We start from the raw sequence: 21,908 nt of genomic DNA on the forward strand, positions 1-21,908 counted from the left end.
ATATTTTTATATAATGAAATTTTGTTTTAAAAGGTAATTTAAAATGAGATCCATTTAAAACTATTTGAATCAACTAATGATATAAAGTTCACAACCGATTGTTATATTGTACTTCATATTTTTTTTTCTTAAATTAAATCAAGATCCTCTAAAGTTTGAAGATTTTCGAGGGAAATTATTTATATATTAAGTATTTCAAATTCATATCAATCTCCCACTTAGCTAACATATGGGCAGTTATATTAACCGCATGTCGAACATGAGTACAATTAAAGACATTAAAGACAACTTATCCTAGTAATATCTTTCAATAACATAAAAATAGGCGTAACTCCAAACTGATTTTTTTTTAATTGTTTTGGCCATGCTACTTGCGTCACTTTCCAGAGTTACTAGATACGCAACACAAACTCTTTCCTTAAACCACCCACAACTTTATGAGCAACAATACTTTTTTTTTTTTTATATTTTACAAGTATGATTGTCAAGTGATTATTATTCAATGATATGTTTCAAAATTTGACATATAGATAAAAAAAAAAAAAAAGGATCTGAAAATTCAATATAAAAATACCCGAACATTGGTCGAGGCACAAAACTAAGCTAGTTTTATATAACCCTTGTAGTCAGTTATTATGTAAGATAGAAAACAATTAAATAATTGTGAGTCTTTGCAATTTTAAGTAATGTGTCAACTATTTATGAACGATCGAAAAAGGGAAGTGTGTCAATTGTTTAAGAACGAAGAGAGTATCTAAAGTTTGTACTTGTACGGAGTATTTTGTATCCGTTATTTGTCACCTGCTACATAATATTTTGTATATCATATCATATGACCCTTTGCTCGGTTTGGTCAAAGCTTGGTTCGATGAGGCTCGAGTTGAGTTCGAGTTTGGCTCAAAAAGCTTCTAAACAGACTCGATAAAATATGTATATTAAAAAAATAATACAAATTTTGAAAATATAATTTTATGATTTTAATAAATTTTTAATATGAAATTGTGAATATTTTTTTTTTTGAATAATGAAATTGTGAATTATTTTAAATGCCACAGTACATTCTTTAAAGTTTTAATATTCATTTATTATAAATATATAAGAGTGAAGGATATATAGTTCAAGTGGTTAGATCTTCTTTCCCGATTTTAGGAGATTCTGGGATTGATTGTCATTAAAAAAAAAAAAATTAGATTGTTAGTGGGGTTGACTTTAGTTGTCTACAGCTCTCCCGTCACTTACCCTAACTAAAGCTCCACACACAACAATCTCACCGCCCTTTCCTTAATACAAAGTATATTTAAAGAATATTTAATACGGAGTGATAGTTTTCTTTTGACTTCAGTAAATAAGCCAGATATACGTGATGATTTAGATGATACTCTGTAATTATTACTGATAACCTTATGAAATTGCTCTCTCTTTGATAAATTCTAAAAGAAAAACAAATATCTTTGATAACCTTTTACTTTTACTTTAAAATTACTTAATCTCACGATATAAATGATAGTTAAAAATCAGGAAATTTGTCAATTGCAGTAATTTAAAGTTTGTATTTTGCAAATTGCAAATTACAACCATTTAAATAAAATATTGTAAATTGCAGCCTAAAAGTACTAATAAATTTTAAATTGCCATCTAAATTAATTTTTTTATCGATTTGTGTGCTGAAAAATGTTTCGCAAAAGTTTAAGGGATATTTTAGTTCTTAAGGGTCCGAATTGAGCTCGAAATTGGGAAAATTAAACCTAAGAGTCTCGTTTTGCGTACCAAAAAAATGTATTCATTTGTGTGCAACTATTTTTTGTTGTGAAAACGAGGTATTTGCGTTAATATTTTTTTCTAATTTCGAGCTCAATTTGGATCTTTAAGGACAAAAAGGCCCGCTAAAACCTCGACGGAACATATTTCGGCATGCAAATCGATGAAAAAATTGAATTGGGTGGTAATTTACAATTTATTAGTACTTTTGGACTGCAATTTGCAATTTGTTTTTAAATACCTGCAATTTGCAAAATACAAAATTTAAATGACGGTAATTGACAATTTTTTCCTAAAAACCCAAAAATGTTAATTTAATAAACATGAGTAGTAGTTACAATTACAATTCCATTAAATATCCTTGAGGATTAAGAGTACTAAAATTTAAGCTAGCACATAAAATAAAAACGAAAAAAATAACCTAATTAATGTCTACACGGACTATAAATAGTCAAGATAAGGTTGGTAATTAAAGCAAGCCTATCTCTACCCTCTTCAGTCTTAAAATCTCTACCATTATTGAACAACAAAACAATGGAAGCTCTACCAAAAATTTCAGTTCTAGTTTGTTGTATCTTCTTTTTATTTCTAAAACCTTCACAATCTGCTACACTTTGTAATCCAAATGACCTAAAAGTCCTCTTACAAATGAAGAACTACTTCCACAATGGACCAACCTTCTCAGAATGGAACCCCAAAACAGACTGCTGTAACTGGAACGACATAAAAAGGAATTACATAATCAGTAGTCTAAATAAAGTCACAAAGACTGATGTAAACGTGGTTGAGCCTCAGGTTTTGTACCACGGCTAAGACATTACTAATTATCTTACTATCTAGAATTACATAACTTTCTCAATATGTAAAATACTTGTTTACAAATTTTGAATTGTATGAATCATTTTATAATAGTATAATACACTACTGATTCTTAAATTAATCTAACAATATTTGCAGAAACAAGCTAACTGGTACAATTCCGGAGAGCTTTGGATCATTCAAGAGTGCTCTAACTCTCCAAGTGTGGGGCAACAAATAATCAGGAACCATTCCACGGTCGTTAGGCCACGCAAATTTGACAATCTTAGAAGTATTTGGCCAGTTGCCCTTACAGTTCATTGATGTGAGCTACAACAAGCTGTGTGGCCGGATCCCTACTGGCCGTCGATTGAAGCAGTTTGACCCCTCTCGTTTCTCTCACAACAAGTGTCTCTGTGGTGCTCCGTTACCTCCTTGCAAGTAATTTATGAGATACAAATATGAGGCGATTTGTACTAGAAAATAAATTTACAAGACTTAAACAAGCTAAGATTTGTAACAAGCTATCGTTTGGAAGTAAGCTAAAGCCTAATTTTCTTAAGTAGTTCGAATGAGTTCTAAATTGTATTTGTGTTGTTAGCCATATTGCAATATATGCCTAAGAAGATTGAGGGTAAGATAAGATTTAATCATTTGTGCGTAATTTGAAGGTTTGCATTGTTACTTAAAATCTCAATTATATTCTTTAATTACAATGTATCATGATAATCATGGTTGAAGATAAATTAGTATACATGATTTTGTACTACCCGAGTTATATATGCAGCACCCACAAGGATCAAATACAAAACAATTAACCAAATAACAAAAGTACAAAACAACTACTTTGACACAAAAAAATTAAAAAATAAAATAAAATAAAATAAAAAATCTAATCACTAAACAAAAGTCATCAGCCCTTATTTAGAGTTTCGTTTGAAATAAGCCCACAATTCACCACATTGTTCGCCCTTAAATATCGGCCCAAAACTCACTAATAGGCTACCCACAAGTCCACAACGGCTACAATCTGCAGCTCAAATCTTCAGCCCTTAATAATGCTAACATCCTAATGTTGCAAATTAAATAAAATGGACTGGAGGAAGTAATATGATCATATTCTTGTATATAAAACATTTAACACTGTTAATAGACCACTATAACATTATTAGGGAGATGGTCACAAGTAATTAAATTATACATTATCTATATATATCTATACTATATGTTAAAAGGCGTTCCTTTTAAAGGAACGGTGCCACATGGCACTTTTCAAATTATATGCACTATGTCACAATATCATATTATCATGTCACTATCCAAAGCATGTGAACCATGTAAGCTAGCCACTTCATTTCAAAAAATAAATTATGCTTTGAACTAGATTCGAACCCGTAACCTCCAACACATAAAAGTCATACATTTAACATCTCGACCAACTTTTATTAATGCTTTAAATTCACATAACATAATATATTCCTTTCATTTATTAAGTAATTTATTTTCTCTATTTATTTTTCACAAGATTAGAAAAATAAATACATATAAGGTAAAAAAAAAAAAAAACACCCAAAACAGCGCCTGGATCACTCACTAGCTATACAAACAGTCAAACATAAATATCAAATTAAAGAAGTACAAACTAGTAACCCGGGGCATCGTTCAGGTCACACAGTAGTTGATATATTAAAAGCAATCCTAAAAACGTTTATGTACCACATAAATGGTTAAATCATGCTATCATTATGTCACATCATCATTTAACTAGCATAGTGCCACATCACCATTGGCACTGCAACAATTATACAATATCATTATTAATGAGAAAAAAAAAAAACACATCCCACATGTTTCGGACACGAAAACTCATGGATGTAAATCACACTTCTTAAAATCTTACCCAATAGTAACTTATGTTCTATATTTGAACAAAAATTAATAGATCTTTTTTAGTTTTTCGGGGAAAAATTAATATATCTTTAAGTAAACAATAACTAAGAATAGAAAATTATGTAGCATGGAAAAAATAAATAATAAAGAGAAATAGCCTCAACAATTCCAAGATAATAGAGAGTGATTCTTTTTCAATCCTCTTTCTTGATGCTGGGCCACACACTAGTTTTACATTTGAACATAACCTAACATGACATTCACAACATTATTTTAGCAATTTTTTGAACATTTGTACATAACCTAACTTTCACAACACTTAATTTACTAATATACAACTTGCAACAATTCTAACTACATTTAAACAACAAATTAAAATGACAACAAATCAAAAAATATTATCTAATACCACTTAATTTATTGAATATACAACATTCACGTTCAACAATATATGAACAAAACATATAATACATAATATAATGTAACGAAATAAACTACCTATACAAAAATAACATCTAAATATAATTTAGCATAACAAATTACTTCACATATACAAAACAACAAACCAATTTCCAAAAAATTAGCAAATAAATTCAGATTAAATCAACTTCAAATTTATTAATGTATGAATAAAATAGCAACAACTTTCTAAATACAGTTATATATATAATTGCAATTACATTACATGAACTACATTTTTTAATTTGCAAAAAAATCACATATATACTAATTTTAATAAATAACTGAATTTTGCAAAAAAAAAAAAAAAAAAAAAAAAAAAAAAAAAAAAAAAATTAATATTTACCTGAAAAACGGTGAAATACAGCAAAAATCTTCTTCTAATTTCGGAATATTTAGAAAAATAAAGAATATGGAGGATTTATGGTATTTCTGAAATTATACCAAAATGCATGTTTATTTATAGATAATTAAATTTTATGACCGTTGGTAATTTTTTTTTTAAATAAATATTTATTTCAGAAATTACATTACAAACATTATTACCGTTGGCAACAGCTAGAATATTCCTATTGGTCAGCTTCCTGCACCTGCCACGTGGCGCTCCAGCCATTCGTCCATTGACTGACGCGCGTCAGTCCACTGTTTTTTTTTTTCAGAAAGCCCAGGTTAAAACGCACCGTTTTGATCTCGCTTCTTCTTCGGTGCAACATTAAACGCATCGTTTTGATGTTGCCTCCACCGAAATTTTTTTATTTAAATCAGCAATATGTGGGGCCCACCATCTAACTGTTCAACCCAATTTCTGCCCAAGTCTTGGGCATTTTAACACATGCCCATGGGCAACTAATACTTAGCCCACCATTGTAACCCAATTTTTCACATACTTGCCCACCAAAATGCCTATGAGCAAAAATAATGCTCACCATTGTGGGTGCTCTTATTAACATTATTTTTTAAAATTAAATAACTGGGCCACACACTAGTTTTACATTTAAAAAATTGATGAATAAGGTGAAAATATGTGAAAAATTACACCAGTGTGGAATTTAGTGTTGATGCTTTGTGATCTCTTTAACTACCATTTCAGTAGCATTATTATGTAAAATTTTATTAAATAGGTATTACTGTGAAGTTTTAGTTTTAATTTTTATAAATTTTACTAATGTTTAATTATATATATTGTTAGTCAACTAGCTATGAACCATGAATTATATATATTACGCCAGCGTGTGCTTTCAAACATGACAGTGATGACAATCATGACATCTAAAAAAAAAAACCATTAATTTGTTAATGCAACTAGCTATGAACGTAATTGACTTATATTCTTGTTTTAATCTATGCTACTTGCACTAGCACATCTTCAACTTTCACAATCAAAAACCATGAATTATACCCTACCAAAAAAAACCTCACTTCTATGTTTTTGCATTTATCTTTTTATCTCCTCGGGTAAATCCATACAATCCCCTTCAATATGTCACCCAAATGATCAAAAAGTCCTACTACAAATCAAGAATCACTTCCATAACGCCTCTTGTTTCGCAACATGGATGCCTGATTCCGACTGCTGTTCTTGGTCCGGTATCAAATGTGATGACAATGATTCTAACCCAGGCCGTGTTACTGTCTTCAGAATCGGAGCAAACGCTGTCAACTGCATATCAGGCCAAATCCCGCCGATGTTAGGTGATCTGCCCTTTCTTAGGAAACTGACTCTAAACTTTCAAGATAACTTGACTGGCTCGATTCCATTACGTTTGAGCAAGCTCACTAGGCTTGAGTGCCTTCATCTTTGCTGCAACAATCTCACCGGGCCGATCCCCAGTTTCTGGGGGCCGGAGTTCGAGAGTTTGCATCTACTTGGTCTCCATCTAAATTACTTTACTGGGACTATACCATCATCCTTGTCGCTCCTCCCAAATATCACTAGCCTTGCACTGTTCAGGTTAGTATGTTAGTTAACAACTTAAATTAAATTCTCATAAGTTTTATGAAAATTTTAAATTGGAGCATTATCAATTACAAATTTGTTCTTTTGCTACTTCCTTTGCACAAAAAATTTTCTAAAAGGGAATACGTGTCAACTAAAAAATACAAAGGTAAGAAGTTTTTTGTTAGAATCGTTTCAATAATATTTCTTTTAAAATATTAATATTTAAAACGTGTCTTTAATATCGTAAAAAGTTATATAGTGTAATCTTTAAAGGGTGGAGAAAATAATGTTCTTTTTTTTTACGAGTAGTAAAAGGATTTCTTTAATAAAACATACTTTCTCCATCCCATAAAACTTGGGACGTTAAGGTGGACACGTAGTTTAAGAAAACTATAAGTGGATCCATTTAAAATAATTGGTTATTATATAAAGGATACTCTTTTGTATTTTTATATTGTAAGAAAACAAAAAATGGGGCAAGTGGGGGTAGTGAGGATAGAGAAAATGTAAGATTTAATTGGGTTTTAGGATGTGTGGTCCCAAAGAAAGTATAGGATAATATTTTTTATAAGTGGTCCCATTTCATATTGTTATAACAGATGCAGGAAAGAACAAATATTAAATGTAAATTTGACAATAAAACAAAAATAGATTTACGTGGTTCACCAACAATGTGTTGGCTACATCCACGGACAAGTGAGAGTAATAGTTTTATTGATCTTGGGAAAAAGAGATTGCAGATTCATAACAGATTTGAGACCGATCACAGAAAACAGATTGATTGTCTTTCAGATTTCTAATGTTATCTCTCACAGATTTCACATATGAAAAATACACAAAAAACTTTCAAAATTCTGAATAACCACTAAACTTTTATTATTCGGCTAGGAGTAACCCTATGGGGTATATATAGAACTCTCCAAAACAGAAACTGATTTGGTCCAAAGCCCAATTAATAACCACACTGACCAAAACTACACGACCGTGTACCTTGACTCATACGACTGTGTGACATGTCTTATAGTAGCGGAACTACACGACCATGTACCAAGAACCACATGGCCATTTATATTGAAGACTACATAATAACACTAACTGCACGATCTTGTACAATGGACTGCATGATCGTACACCTACTCGGTCACCGATTCAAGGTATATTCCTTACAAAATCTCCACCTTGACTTGAATCCCCTCACAATAAAATATATGTACCAGACGCATTGATCACAATTCAAGATGTATCAGAATAGACACATGTACCAGATGCATTGAACGCAACGTCAAATCTACTAGAAAACAAACGGATATAAGAGAAAAACAGATAACTAGAAACAAACTCTCCTTGCTCAAATTTGCCTCCGCTAGGCGTCAGATTTGCTCCGTTGAGCACCAAACCAGATTTTCCCCATCGGGCACCAGATTTGCCCCAAAGGGCAACTAACAGATTCGAATAATTTGTAAGTCCAAGCAACCTTCGGACTTACACTGCGGAACTAGATTCGAACAGACGGCTTGCCGATGCTTCTTCCTAGCAGGAGCAACACCTCCCTTGGACGACTCAGATATATCCACCTCTCTAACAGATAGTGCAAAAGCCACCTTGTCTTCCCGACCGTTCCTTTAAGGAGAGTTCCCAAAGTTTACATGCCGACTAAGAGCCAAACTAGGCTAACCCGATTTCGATGGAAAAGACTGTGGTGCTTCAGATTTAGACTCAGACTGTGAGAGTTAACTGATCTTTCCCGGACGTGGACCACCACCCCCACCCAGAGTGACTCTATGCTCCACCTATTTTTCAACACTACCACAAGCAGACGATGTGACAATACCAGAACAAGATAACATAGACCCTTGCAACACATATAATGTCTCCCGTTTAACACCTTTCAAAACTACTTTTGAACCCTTGTAGACATACAACCCTCCACCTTCACCTTTGAAATTGAAACCTTTTATGTGAGGAAGACTGAGCGAAATTAGATTCCTTGTGACTTATGTAACATGCCTGACATTGTTCAATATACATAGTTTACCATCATGTGTTCGAATTCTGATGAACCCTATACCAATTGTTTTGCAGACTTCGTTGTTAGCCATATTAACACTGCCATCAACCTGCTTGTAGTTCGTAAACCACTCCCTGCGTGAACACATACGATAAGACGCCCCCGAATCTAGAACCCACATATCAGAGTGTACGCATGTTCATCAGCAATCAGGACATAATCCTCTTCTGAACGAGTGTCGATCTCCATCTGCAATATCTGCAGACTCATAATTTTCCGGTTGTCTTATCTTCTTGGGACATTCGGATTTCCAATGGCTCTTTTCCTTACATTAATTACAGACATCACTAGGTTTAGGACCCCTAAAAGATGGTTTTCTAGATTTTCTCCCCAAAGTCCCCTGTGCATTACCTTCACTGGCTACTAATCCGACAACTTGATCATTTGTACCTGTACCAGACGCCTTATGACATAACTCTCTAGTACGGAGAGCAGATCTAACCTCCTCTAGAGACACTGTCTGTTTACCAATAATACAAGACTGCACAATAATGTTTTCATATGACACTGGCAAAGACATTAACAGAATTAAGGCAGCATCCTCATCCTCAACCTTAACATCAATATTACACAATTCTAACAGAATAGTATTCAATTGATTTAAGTGTTCTCTAAGGGATGTACCTTCCAACATTCACAGACCGAACGGACGTTGCTTCAATAGCAACTTGTTGGTTAAAGACTTTGTCATGTATAGACTCTCCAACTTCAACCACAGATCTGATGCGGTTTCCTCCTCCGCGACCTCGGTGATAACATTGTCTGCCAGACACAACATGATTGTTGAGTGTGCCTTCTCCTTCAAGAGTGCCATCTTAGCGGTTACCGGATCCGATGACTTCTTTTTCAACGGCGCCCATAACCCTTGTTGCCTCAACAAAGCCTGCATCTTGATCTGCCATAGACTAAAACTATTCCTCCCTGTGAATTTGTCGATTTTCACATTCAAAACAACCATCTTTCTCACCAGAATTAAACCCTAGGCCCCGAACCTAAGCTCTGATACCAGTTTGCTGTAACAGATGCAAGAAAGAACAAATATTGAATGTAAAATTGACAATAAAACAGACATAGATTTACGTGGTTCACCAACAATCCGTTTGCTACGTCCACGGACAGGCGAGAATAATAGTTTTATTGATCTTGGGGAAAACAGATTATAAATTAAGAACAGATTTGAGACCAGTCAATCACAGAAAATAGATTGATCGTCTCTCAGATTTCTAATATTATCTCTCACAGATTTCACAGATGAGAAATACACAAAAAACTTTCAGAATTTTGAATAACTACTCAACTTATTCGGCTAGGAGTAACCCTAAGGGGTATATATAGAACTCTCCAAAAAGAAACTGATTTGGGCCAAAACCCAATTAGTAACCACACGGACCAAAACCACACGACCGTGTATCTTGACCCATACGACCGTGTGACATGTCTTGTAGTAGCGGAACTACACGACCATGTACCAAGAACCACATGGCCATGTATATTGAAGAGTACTTAATAACACTAATTGCACGATCGTATACAATGGACTACATGATCGTGTACCTACTCGGTCACCGATTCAAGGCATATTCCTTATACATATTTAGTAACGTGTCAAGTATATTGGGATGGACGGAAATGATAACTGTGTCAAGTATTATGGGACGGAAGGAGTATGTTTAAAGTTGAATTCAACGCACTGACATAAATAAGTATAAAAAAAAAAAATTAAAAAAAAATCCAAGTAAAAAGTGTGTTAAGAAACTGTTGAGAAATGATTTAAAAAATAAGCTACTTGAGTACTTGTACTATTAATCTTCTCGTATTATTTTGCTGGTGCGTGAGTACGTGACTAATGTTGAAGTCGACTTATGAGTCACTACTCACTAGGACAAGTGGATGCTAGTTTCCAGTAAATCCTGTAATGGAGTAGTGGTCCATGTTATTGGCATTGTGTTTCCGTATTTCTTTTTAAAATATACTCTGTAAGAATCTACTTTTTTTTTATATTAATCAACTAGCAAATAATTTATATATGCTTCTAAGCTCATGAAATGAATATCACACGTGTTGTATTTTAAATAGCAATAATTTAGACTCTATTCCCATACATAAATATTTTTAAATTTAGAATAAAAAATAACATTTAAACTAAAAGCAAAAGAGACGCATAAAACTTTTTATATTCTCTTCGCTGTTCAACATTATCAATATTAAAAAATTCATTCAATTTAAACTTTTTTTTTTTTTTGTAAAAAATACTCAAATTAACATCTTGGGGCAATATCGGGGTGACACACTAGTATGTGAATAAATATGGCTCTATACATTTTTTTTGTAATTTTTTTAAAAGAAGCAAGTTAATTAAAACAACCCTATCTTTCCGATCTTTTCTACCATTTAAATGAAAGTAGCTTTAACGGATAGAAGGAGGCAAGGAACAATAAAATAGTAAACCAAACTAGATTAGTGCCCGTGCGATGCATGATAGTAATAATTTTTTTTTCCATAATTAATTTGTGAAATAATATAAAAAAAGGCAACTCATGTAGAATAAACAAATGCAATGCATATAAGAAAGATGAAATAATAAGGCAAAATTTTTTTAAAACTACAATTGAGAAAAAAATAATTTATTTTTGATTAGTTGTGTTGAAAGTATTTAAATATAATATACATCATATTACATTAATGATGCATGCTATATCCAACAAAACTATCAATGTTGATGTCGTATGACTTTTTATTAATGAATTAGTTTAGTTAAAGAAAAAAAAAAACCTATACAATGTACTTCCAAAAAATAAGCTAAGTAGAATAATTATTTTTCTTAAAAAACTTAAAGATGACATCATATATTATATTGGCGGGAAATTTTTTTAATGATAGCTTGACATCGGTCCAAAATGATCGATATAAGCATGACCTCTTTTAATAATAGTTAATAAAGTTTTTGAGGGAAAAAAAGTTATAAGTAGGTAAAATTATTACAGAAATCTACCAATTGGTTGTTGGTGTAGTGGTGATTGAGGCTGCACTTGGTAGGGAAGACCGCATGTTCGATCCCCCACAACAACAATTGGGAGGGGAGTGGAACCTAACTACTTATAACTGAGCCCCGAATCCGGATTAGCCAAAGGGTGAACCGGGTGGAACACCAAAAAAAAAATTATTATTATTTCATAAGATTTCAAATCAACACCATGAATAGAATATTTATTAATTTTTTTTTCATTGAACCCCACTATTGTACAACTATATAATGGTAATTTAAATGTTAATATTGTATTTTTGGCTCCGGAATTTTATACTCTCCGCTATATTTCAACCTTCTAAATTATAGCTTATTCTCCCTAAATTAAAAGGTCTCAAAATCTTGTGTAACTATTTTAAGTTAATAGAACACGAAATAAAAATGAATACAGTTATTATAAAGATAATATATAAGGTTAGGAATAATATACTATTATAGTTGTATTATAAAAATATTTTAAAAATAAAAGATTTTTCCTAAAATGAAAGAGGGGAGTTTTGGAGGGAAAAAAACAGTACCAAGAAGTGACACGTATCATTCCCGGTGTCTGTTTTAATATTATGTTATTATTGATTAATGGTAAATACGAAGTGTCAATCAATCAATAGGTTTCCCAAACCTAGACAATAATTCATATAAATTGGGCCTAGTTTTGGCTCTTCTGGGTTTGGGCGTTCTAATTCTTTGGTTTGTTACACTATAGATTTTTTCTATTAAGACACATGACCCACATAAAAATGTTAGTTTTCATGAATAGAACTATAGAAGTGTAACCAATAGTTTGAGAAGAGAGAATACATACATAATCCTCACATACTATAAAATTCTACTCGTATTATATTTTAAGTTTTATTGAATGTCATTATTTACATTTTACCTTTTCCATATAAAACCTATACTTTGAAGAATATTATACACTTAGGCATACTTAAAATTGAAACTTGCACGTTAATGTAGACTTTATCACATGCAATTATCTTCTTACAAAGTACCAAATATCTGTATATACTATGAAGGACTAGAACAGCAAAACCATCATATAAGAATACTACCTCTGGTTTGTATTATATGCAACTTTGGTGTATTATTTGTGAAATATAAAAAAAAATTCCAAAGTTGCATATAATACAAACCAGAGGTAGTATATATTGTTTATGTTCATATAATACCTCCGGTTCGTATATAATAGAGTGAGGGATAGCTCAAGTGATTAGAGTTTCCTCCCGATTTCAGAGATCTTGGGATCGATTCTCATCATCAGCCCTTGTGGCTCTCTAAACACCAAAAATAAGAAACACTCCGTAGTTAATTTGTCCTATGTTCATAGGAAATATTGAATTTGTTATCAAAGATTTATAGGGAATACTTGGCAAAGTTTGCTTAAATGTACGATTTTAACAATATATCACTGGTGTACTAGTGTTGCTATTTGCTAACCTTTGCTTCATAACATATTTGCAATTTTGCAGCAACTTGCTAACTGGTTCAATCCCAGAGAGTTTTGGATCATTCAAGACTAATCTTTCTCTAACATTGTTGAACAACAAATTATCTGGTCCTATCCCTAGATCGTTGGGCCAAGCGAATTTCACAATCATAGATTTGTCCTACAACCAATTTAGTGGAGATGCATCATTTTTGTTTGCTAGAGATAAACCTCTTCAAAGAATCTCACTAAGACAAAACAAGTTCAAGTTTGATTTCACCAATATAAACTTGCCCAAGGGATTAAGGTCTCTTGACATAGCTGACAATGAGATCTATGGATCATTTCCGAAACGACTCGGGCTGTTGCAGCCGAAGTTTAACGATGTGAGTAACAACAACCTGTGCGGCCGCATCCCTACTAGCCGACGGTTGATACGGTTTGACACTTCTGATTTGGTCCGCAATAATGAATGTCTTGGTGATATTTTGTTACCCCCTTGCAAGATGTTAATGTGTGATGAGAAACAAATTCTAGAATTTTAACTTAGTCTAGCTATATGTTGGCTGACTACAACGGTTGCTATGACTCTAGAATGAATGTTTTATGCAAGAGGCTAAAATAATCCTGAATTTAGCCTATTTCTTTTCTCATTCATTGAAAGATAGTCCTATTACAAAACAAGTAATCACACTCTTGCCCTTTAATTCCCTTCTTTTTTGTTGGTTCATACATTATCACTTACCCTATATATTATAAATTACTTCAAATATATACCTTAGTTTACAACATTAATTCCTTTCTACACCAAAATGCAGACCTCCAAGATCACCCTACAACTTTACCTAACATTCTTCCTTTACACCATCCTAACTACCTCTTCTCACGCCTCTAAACCCCTATGCAACGCGAATGATAAGGCGGCGCTCTTGGAATTCAGCCGATATTACTTTGGCAATGCTTCTCATTATTGGGGGTCAGGTGACACCGATTGTTGCAAAGATTGGGAAGGTGTCAAGTGTAATCCATCCACTCATCGAGTTATTGAGCTTTCCCTTTCAAAAGGTGAGCTTACGGGCCATATATCATCTGCCATTGGTAACCTACCATACCTTAAAACACTTCACATCAGAAAACAACCTAACATTATAGGCAATATTCCGATGGAAATTACAAATCTCTTAAACATCAAATATCTCCGTTTAGATTGGAATAATTTATCTGGTCCGATTCCCTCGTATTTGAGCCAACTTAAGAAGCTGAAATTCTTAGACCTATCTTTTAACAAATTTTCGGGTTCTATCCCCGCAAGGCTTGCCCTACTACCCAACCTATACGCCCTACACTTGGACCGGAACCAACTCTCCGGTCCAATCCCGGACAGTTTCATCTCTTTTGAAAATAGTAACATTTCTATATATTTATCACACAATAATTTATCCGGTCCTATCCCATACTCGTTCGGGCAAGCATATATGTTAGATTTTTCGCGTAACCAACTTACTGGTGATCTTTCATTTATGTTTAAATCTAACAATATATCTCGAATTAATTTAGCAAGGAACTTATTGGATTTCAATATGAGTAAGTTGGAGTTTGGTTCGGGTTTTACTAGTATTAATCTAAATCATAACAAGATATATGGTAGCATTCCACCCAAGTTGGCAGAATTGCCACATTTATCATTCTTGAACGTGAGTTACAACCATTTGTGCGGTCGGATTCCTACCGGAGGGGCGTTCGATAAGTTTGATCAGTCCTCTTTTATTCACAACCATTGTCTTTGTGGAGTTCCCTTAGCTCCTTGCAAGTAATTCTTAGCTTGTTCATTTTAATGATGCTGCCGCGAGTTAATTATGGCACGGTCTTGCAAGGATTTTACAAATGTATTGTAAGATTAGTGTAACTTTGTAATGGTTTAGTTGTTGAAGGTTGATGGCCTATCAAACAAACCTAGAAAGCTTTTCTTAATAATATGTATTTTCCAATTTATAGCATCTACGGATTGGATTGATAAATGGTTTGATTTGGTTTGTGTTTCTCCTATAAGATGTCATTCTTGTTTGCTTATTGGCTACCTAAACAAAGTACAAAATGTTTTTAGGATTAAATATATATTGCATGCCAATATCTTTTCAAAAAATGTGGATGACACTCAGAATAATTTTTTTATAAATCTTGTTATGTCTCCTTCAATTCGCATGAAATATGATCGAATATTAATATCTGCATCATAATTTTTGACATATCACTAAATTACATATGTTATAAAATAAATTTTTTTTGTCAGAAACTACCTTATAAAACCCAGATTTTGGGAGAATCTAAAAATGTTATAAAAAAAAACTATCTAATAAAAGGTTAAATGTTGTAAAGTACTATCTATGACTAAATTTCCACCATTGACCTAATTTTTCGATGTTGACCTATTATTTGATTACTAGTGTCTAAGTTGTTTTTTTTTTATTTCTACAATCATCATTAATAGATTAGCTTCTCCACTTTAACAACTACCAGAATTAGAATACTACAATGTACTTCGTATTACACTTATATATATATATATATATATATATATATATATATATATATATATATATATATATGTATAAGTGTACTATACATATATTTTTGATTTATTTTTGAAAGCCTAAATGTACTATACATATATGTATAATTATAGGTTTTTAAAATCTATTTTTATCTTTTTAAAATTATTTTCGAAAAATTAAATTATAATTAAAATTTAGAAAATAAAAAATTCATCATTGTTCTTCATTCATGATATTAATTTGTATAAACTATTTGGAACTCAGACCAAAATTCCGACAAAAATTCCATCTAAAGATTGGATTTATTTTGTTTAGAATCTGCTTCCATGATTCGATTACGAATTTCGTTTTAGGGTTCGATTGATAATTTTGATTAATGTAAAAATCATGTTGTTTGATAGTTTTGAGGATGAAAGTAGCCTTAGGAGCGTGTAATATGATGATGTAAAACGCAGATCTTTCAATATTTTAACAATCAATGGATAACGAGGGTATGCTATGTGATTTAGAGTTCAAATTTTTTATTTTTTTTTGCAAACTTGTTTGATCCAGAATCGAGATTTGTGATTTTTGTAATCTGTTTGTGGTTAGGTAATTACCTATATTTAGTTAGGTCATTACCTCAAAAATTTAGTTTTAATTTGTAGTTGGAATCTGCTTGTGTGTAAGGCATTCATCAATATTAGTTTTGGTCATTACTTAAAAAATTAAGTTTTATGTTTTTAATGGAATCTGCTCGTTCTCAAGGCATTCATATGGTTACCTAACAATTGTGTTTTCATTTTTAGTTAAAATCACAATTTTACGCTAATCATATAACAAAAAAAGATTTTTGGAATTCTTATCATATCATTTTAGCAAAAAAAATCTATGGGATCATTATCTTATTATATTTTGGAAAAATTATTTTTGAAATCCTGGGCATATAAATTAGTTTTGATAATTTTGGTATATTCCTAATTAACTTTTATTCACCCTTTTTTTTGGTTATTAGCTATATATTGTTCTTCTTTATCAAATCCTGCCACGTTCATCTATAGAATTTTACTTATTTTTCTTTTTTCACGTTCAATTGTAGAATCATAAGTCTTTCGATCGAAGTTGGTACTGTTGAACTACAATCATGGTGAAGAACGCATATGTAAGTGTGATCACCTAACTGTTTTTTTATTTTTTTAAAAAATAAAAATAAGAATTACTAATTCATACTTGCAATTTCATTTAGAACATGATATTTAAACATAAAAAAGTAATTGATTTCTAAGGGTTACGTAATACACAAACTCTATTTTTTAGTAGGGTTTGTGTATATAAATTATTTATTTCTTAAAGGCTTGTGATTTTTAAACATAAATGTATTTTTTATTTCGCAAACCCTGTTTGATTCGGAGTAATGATGTGTGAATTTTGTACTCTGTTTGTGATTTTTACATTTACCTGTATTCAAATTGGTCATTACCTAAAAATGTAGTTTTGTTTTTTAATTCAGCTTGTTGTTAATGTCAAACTTGGAGAATGATGTCAAAGAAATGCGTTCTTCAATGTCAATCATTGAGTCTTCATTGGCGCAAATCATATCCAAGATCGATGTTGTTACTATGTCAAACGTTGGGGAATCATCCAAATGTAGAAGATGTTTTGTAGAGAGAGATGGTGGGAAAACCCCAACTGTCTTAAATCGTTTTTGTTCACCATTTATTAACAATGATGGAGAGTTAATTGATAGCTCACGCACTAAGCATAAGCTAGAAGTAGGCACAAGTGGCGATGATGAAGGGAAAATAGTTGAAGAAAAAATAGATGAAGAAAAAATAGCCGAAGAAAAAAAATATGAAGTAAAACAAGTAGAAGGCTCCTATAAGATCCTTTAGCATTTTTGATATTCGTTTTATGAGCCTCAATTTCCTCCTCGTCTGGAAATAAACATTGAAGGACCTCAAAAAGATACAAAAAATTGAAGGAACTAAAAGGAAGGACAAAGAAAAAGTCCTGCTTCACCTAACTCGATAAGCAAAGACATGAAAGGTACTCATCACTGTGTTTGGTTTGTTGGGGAAACACAATCAGGTGTCTACAAGAATAAAGTGAAAAAAATTTAGAACATAGTGAATTACTTTATAACATAAGCAATTAACTTTAGAATAAAGTGAAAAAACTTTAGAACATATAAATACACCATAGGTAAACTTTAGAATATAGCTAGAAAAATTTAGAACATAGAATAAAAACTTTAGAGCATGTAAGTAAACTTTAGAACATGTAAGTAAACTTTAGAACATGTAAGTAAACTGAAATTAAAGCATTAAAAACAATTAAAATTACCTGAATGAGTAACAGAAGAAGAAGGAGAATTAGGTTCAACATCATCTAAATCCATGTATATGCAAAAACCTAATTTCAAAATAAAAAAACACAAAATGTAGCAAAAAAAGCAACCTAAATTAAAATCAAATAAAATTCAAGCAAATAGAAAAACTTAAGAAAATTAAAAAAAAAATTAAAAAAAATCTGGAAAAAAAAGCATAGTGAATTACTTTAGTTTATAAAGGATAAACTTTAGAATTTAAAAGGTAAACATTAAAATATAGAGAATAAACTTTAGAACATAATGAAATACTTTATGTTCTAAACTTTCTTAGAACATAATAATAACTTTAAAACCTACAGGATAAACTTTAAAACATAAAAAATAAACTTTAGAACATGCTAAAATTGTTAAATAATAGTTTAGAACATGACAAATTACTTTAGAATTAAAGAATAAACTTTAGAGCATATAGGGTAAACTTTGAAACATACAGGGAAAACTTTAGAACATGTAAGATAAACTCTTAAACTTAGAGGAAAAACTTTAGAACATATTGAATAATTACTTTATGTTCTAAACTTGCTGAGAGCATAGTGAATTACTTTAGAACATAGTGAATTACTCTAGAAATTAAAAGATAAACTTTAGAACATAAAGAATAAACTTTAAAATATAGATTAAACTGTAAATTTTAGAACATAATATAGAGAGAAACTTTAGAACGTAGAGAAAAACTTTAGAACATATAGGGTAAACTTTAGAACATAGAGAGAAAAATTTAGAATATAGTAAATTAATTTATATTTTAAGCTTGCTTTATGTACTAAACCATACACTTTATATTATAATTATAGCTAGCTATGTTCTAATATTTTGCTCTTATATTGTAATTATTTTTGCTTATGTTCTAGATATTTGAGTTTATGTTCTATTTATTTCTTCTTATGTTCTATAAATCATAATTTCAGAACTAAAATTAAAGCAAAAAGGCAACTATAAACCTGAATGAGTAATAGAAGATGAAGAAATTTAATGGACATAGTGTTGGGATTATTACAAAATATAGAGTAAACCTTCGAACATATAAGGTAAACTTCATAACGTAGTTAGAAAACTTTAGAACATAAAATGAAAGACTTTAAAACATATAAAGAAACTTTGGAATAGGGTAAACTAAAATAGAAGCAAAAAAAAAAAAAAAAAAATATCTAAAATAACCTTAATGAGTAACATAAGATAAAGATCTCTGTTGGACCTTCATCATCCAAATTCTAAATCCATCAACAGACAAAAGACCAAAAGCTATAGAAAATTTTGGTCTCCACATTAAACAAATTAACCTACGTGGGATTTGAACCCACAACTAAAGAGGAAAATAGTGGGTGTTTTTAAGAGTGGGGTTAATCAGAATGATAAACATTTTTTAATCTATAGTTGTTAGTATCATATAATCCTTCCCCACCATCTCCACTAATGGGAACTATTTCTCCTTATGTTCTATTTGTCACTTTTAAAACCACCATATTTATTCTTAATTATGTTCTAAATAATTTTTTTGGGGAATCATTGTTTTTTGCTGAACTGATGGCAGACAAACTCACAAAAAGTACAACTGATCAATCAGAAATAAAAGAAAAAAAAACTGATGAAATAAATAAAAAATTAAAATCAAACAAATAAATTGCAAAACTTAAAGAAAATAAAAAAATGAAAATATTAAATCACAAAAAATGAACAAAAACGGTAAAATAGCATCAAAATTTTGAGAAAAAATCTAGGAAAATTTTGAGAAAAAATCTAGGAAAATTTTGAGAAAAATCGCCATAAAAGTCGCAGCAAAATAGCATCAAAATTGAAGCAAGAAATCGCATCTAAAATCGCAGCAACATCGCACGAAAAATCGCAGCAAAATCGGGTAAAAAATTTGATGAATTTCGCATTAAAAAATGCTAAAAAATTGCAGCAAAAATAATTTGAATACAATAGAATAGAATGAATGGAAAGAATTTAATCATTAAAATTGAACAACAAACCTTAATTTCTTACCAACCCTAATTTCTGGAGAAATTTGCATCCAAAAGTATGAAAGGAGAGAGAGAGGTATAATGTATTAAGTCTAGAGAGAGAAAGAGAGGGGAAAACGTGAATAAAGTAAAAGAAAGGGGAAAATGCAGCAAAAATTACTAAAATGTCATTACTAACCAATTCATTTTGAGCGTCAGATCAAATCTAATCCCACGGTCCAAATTAGTTCTTACATATAATGAGTTCTTATATAAAGGAAGGTTCTTTTATATATATATATATATATATATATATATATATATATATATATATATATATATATATATATATATATATATTGTATGTATTTATCCGGATTTTTATTTTTATTTTTACAAAGCTTCTTTTAACTTTGGATCGGATTGTTTATTATTACTCCCTCAGTTACTTAGAAATTATTGTTCCATTTTGGCTTTTATAGTCATTAATGTGCACTTTAAACCTTTAATATCTTCGTTTCATGTACATCACTTTTTAAAGTGTGTTACGGAATACACTTTGACATACACAAAATTCACAAATTTTCAAAAAAAGCGGGTATACGTTAATTTATTGTAAAACGGGTTAAAGTTATGTTAAAAGTAGTTAAAGTTACCCTTTATACTACAAAAGTTATTATTTTCTATTGATAAATTTTATCTTACAAAACTTATAATATATTAGATTAATCATATTAGTGTTTATAGTATATAATCAGGGGCGGAACCAAAGTGGGCTGGGGTGGGTCTTGGCCTCCCCCTTGGTTTTAGTTATCTAATAAATGTTGCATTAATTTATGCTAGTTGTAATATAGATGAGTTGGTCTTGGGTGAGGACACAGAGATTTTTTCCAAGCTCAAGTTCGAACCTTCTCCCTAACACTTTTTTTTTTGGTCTCATTCTTTTGTTATATTTCAATATACTCCATACTATTTTTATACGAGACATATTATTACATATATTACTCTTGGCCCCCCTTATTAAAAAATTCTGGTTCCGCCACTGTATGTAATCACGTATCTATAAGAAATTACACATTAAAATAAAATTTAAACCAATGACAATTAAAAGTTACCCTTTAAGTGGTTAAATTTACCATAAAAATAGTTAAAGTTACGTTTAAACTGACCATTTTACAATAAAATTAATGTACACATGTTGTACACAAGACTTATTCTAATACTTCGTATGTTATTTAGTTGACTTTGATATAATATGATGAAAGTGAAATAGTTGGTGTATTAAAATACTAACAAAATAATATTTTTTATGAGTATTCCCTTGTTACAAAATAATAAGAATAATGATAAAAGTAATTTTATTATTTATACCTTTTAAAAATTAAAAAACATTGAATAAATTTATAAAACTCAAATTAAATTGACAAAAACCAATAAAACGATGATACGTGTCATGGTAACTTGTAAAAGCAAGTTACCAACCAGTTTTTGCCTGTTTAAATTCAATACCTTCAAAGGTTGTAGTACTAATGTATAATTCAAATGTTGTATTATTAAAAAAAGAACGGGCCAAAAGTTGTATTATTATTTTCAATTTTTCCTAAATAAAAAAAGTAATAGTGAGTTTAAGTATGAACCGACTTACCCATGAGAGGAGAGATATATAATAATAAAATATACCT

The 21,908-nt window shown here is 30.9% G+C and overlaps 3 protein-coding genes across 3 annotated transcripts; all 3 read left to right on the forward strand.

The window, feature by feature from the left end:
• Positions 1–1,969: 1,969 nt before the first annotated feature.
• On the forward strand, positions 1,970–2,894 carry LOC110707198. The gene is made up of 2 exons (XM_021885203.1): positions 1,970–2,553; positions 2,716–2,894. Exons 1-2 carry the CDS (start codon positions 2,293–2,295, stop codon positions 2,878–2,880), a joined length of 426 nt encoding a protein of 141 aa, XP_021740895.1. The 5' UTR covers positions 1,970–2,292; the 3' UTR covers positions 2,881–2,894.
• Positions 2,895–6,107: 3,213 nt separating this feature from the next.
• On the forward strand, positions 6,108–14,016 carry LOC110707195 (polygalacturonase inhibitor-like). Its single transcript, XM_021885199.1, has 2 exons — positions 6,108–6,856; positions 13,407–14,016. The coding sequence occupies exons 1-2, from the start codon at positions 6,249–6,251 to the stop codon at positions 13,906–13,908; spliced, it is 1,110 nt and encodes a 369-aa protein (XP_021740891.1). The 5' UTR covers positions 6,108–6,248; the 3' UTR covers positions 13,909–14,016.
• Positions 14,017–14,119: 103 nt separating this feature from the next.
• On the forward strand, positions 14,120–15,409 carry LOC110707196 (polygalacturonase inhibitor-like). Its single transcript, XM_021885201.1, has one exon. It carries the CDS (start codon positions 14,176–14,178, stop codon positions 15,175–15,177), a length of 1,002 nt encoding a protein of 333 aa, XP_021740893.1. The 5' UTR covers positions 14,120–14,175; the 3' UTR covers positions 15,178–15,409.
• Positions 15,410–21,908: the final 6,499 nt, after the last annotated feature.

This window comes from Chenopodium quinoa, unplaced genomic scaffold, assembly GCF_001683475.1.
Source record: "Chenopodium quinoa cultivar QQ74 unplaced genomic scaffold, ASM168347v1, whole genome shotgun sequence".
Lineage (NCBI taxonomy): Eukaryota > Viridiplantae > Streptophyta > Magnoliopsida > Caryophyllales > Amaranthaceae > Chenopodium > Chenopodium quinoa.

Bases quoted from the DNA above. Each gene is read 5' to 3' on its own strand.
- LOC110707198 (XM_021885203.1), top strand. From the start codon at position 2,293: ATGGAAGCTCTACCAAAAATTTCAGTTCTAGTTTGTTGTATCTTCTTT. The intron at 2,554-2,715 runs GTTTTGTACCAC...CAATATTTGCAG, and splicing joins TAAACGTGGTTGAGCCTCAG to AAACAAGCTAACTGGTACAA.
- LOC110707195 (XM_021885199.1), top strand. From the start codon at position 6,249: ATGCTACTTGCACTAGCACATCTTCAACTTTCACAATCAAAAACCATG. The intron at 6,857-13,406 runs GTTAGTATGTTA...GCAATTTTGCAG, and splicing joins ACTAGCCTTGCACTGTTCAG to CAACTTGCTAACTGGTTCAA.
- LOC110707196 (XM_021885201.1), top strand. From the start codon at position 14,176: ATGCAGACCTCCAAGATCACCCTACAACTTTACCTAACATTCTTCCTT.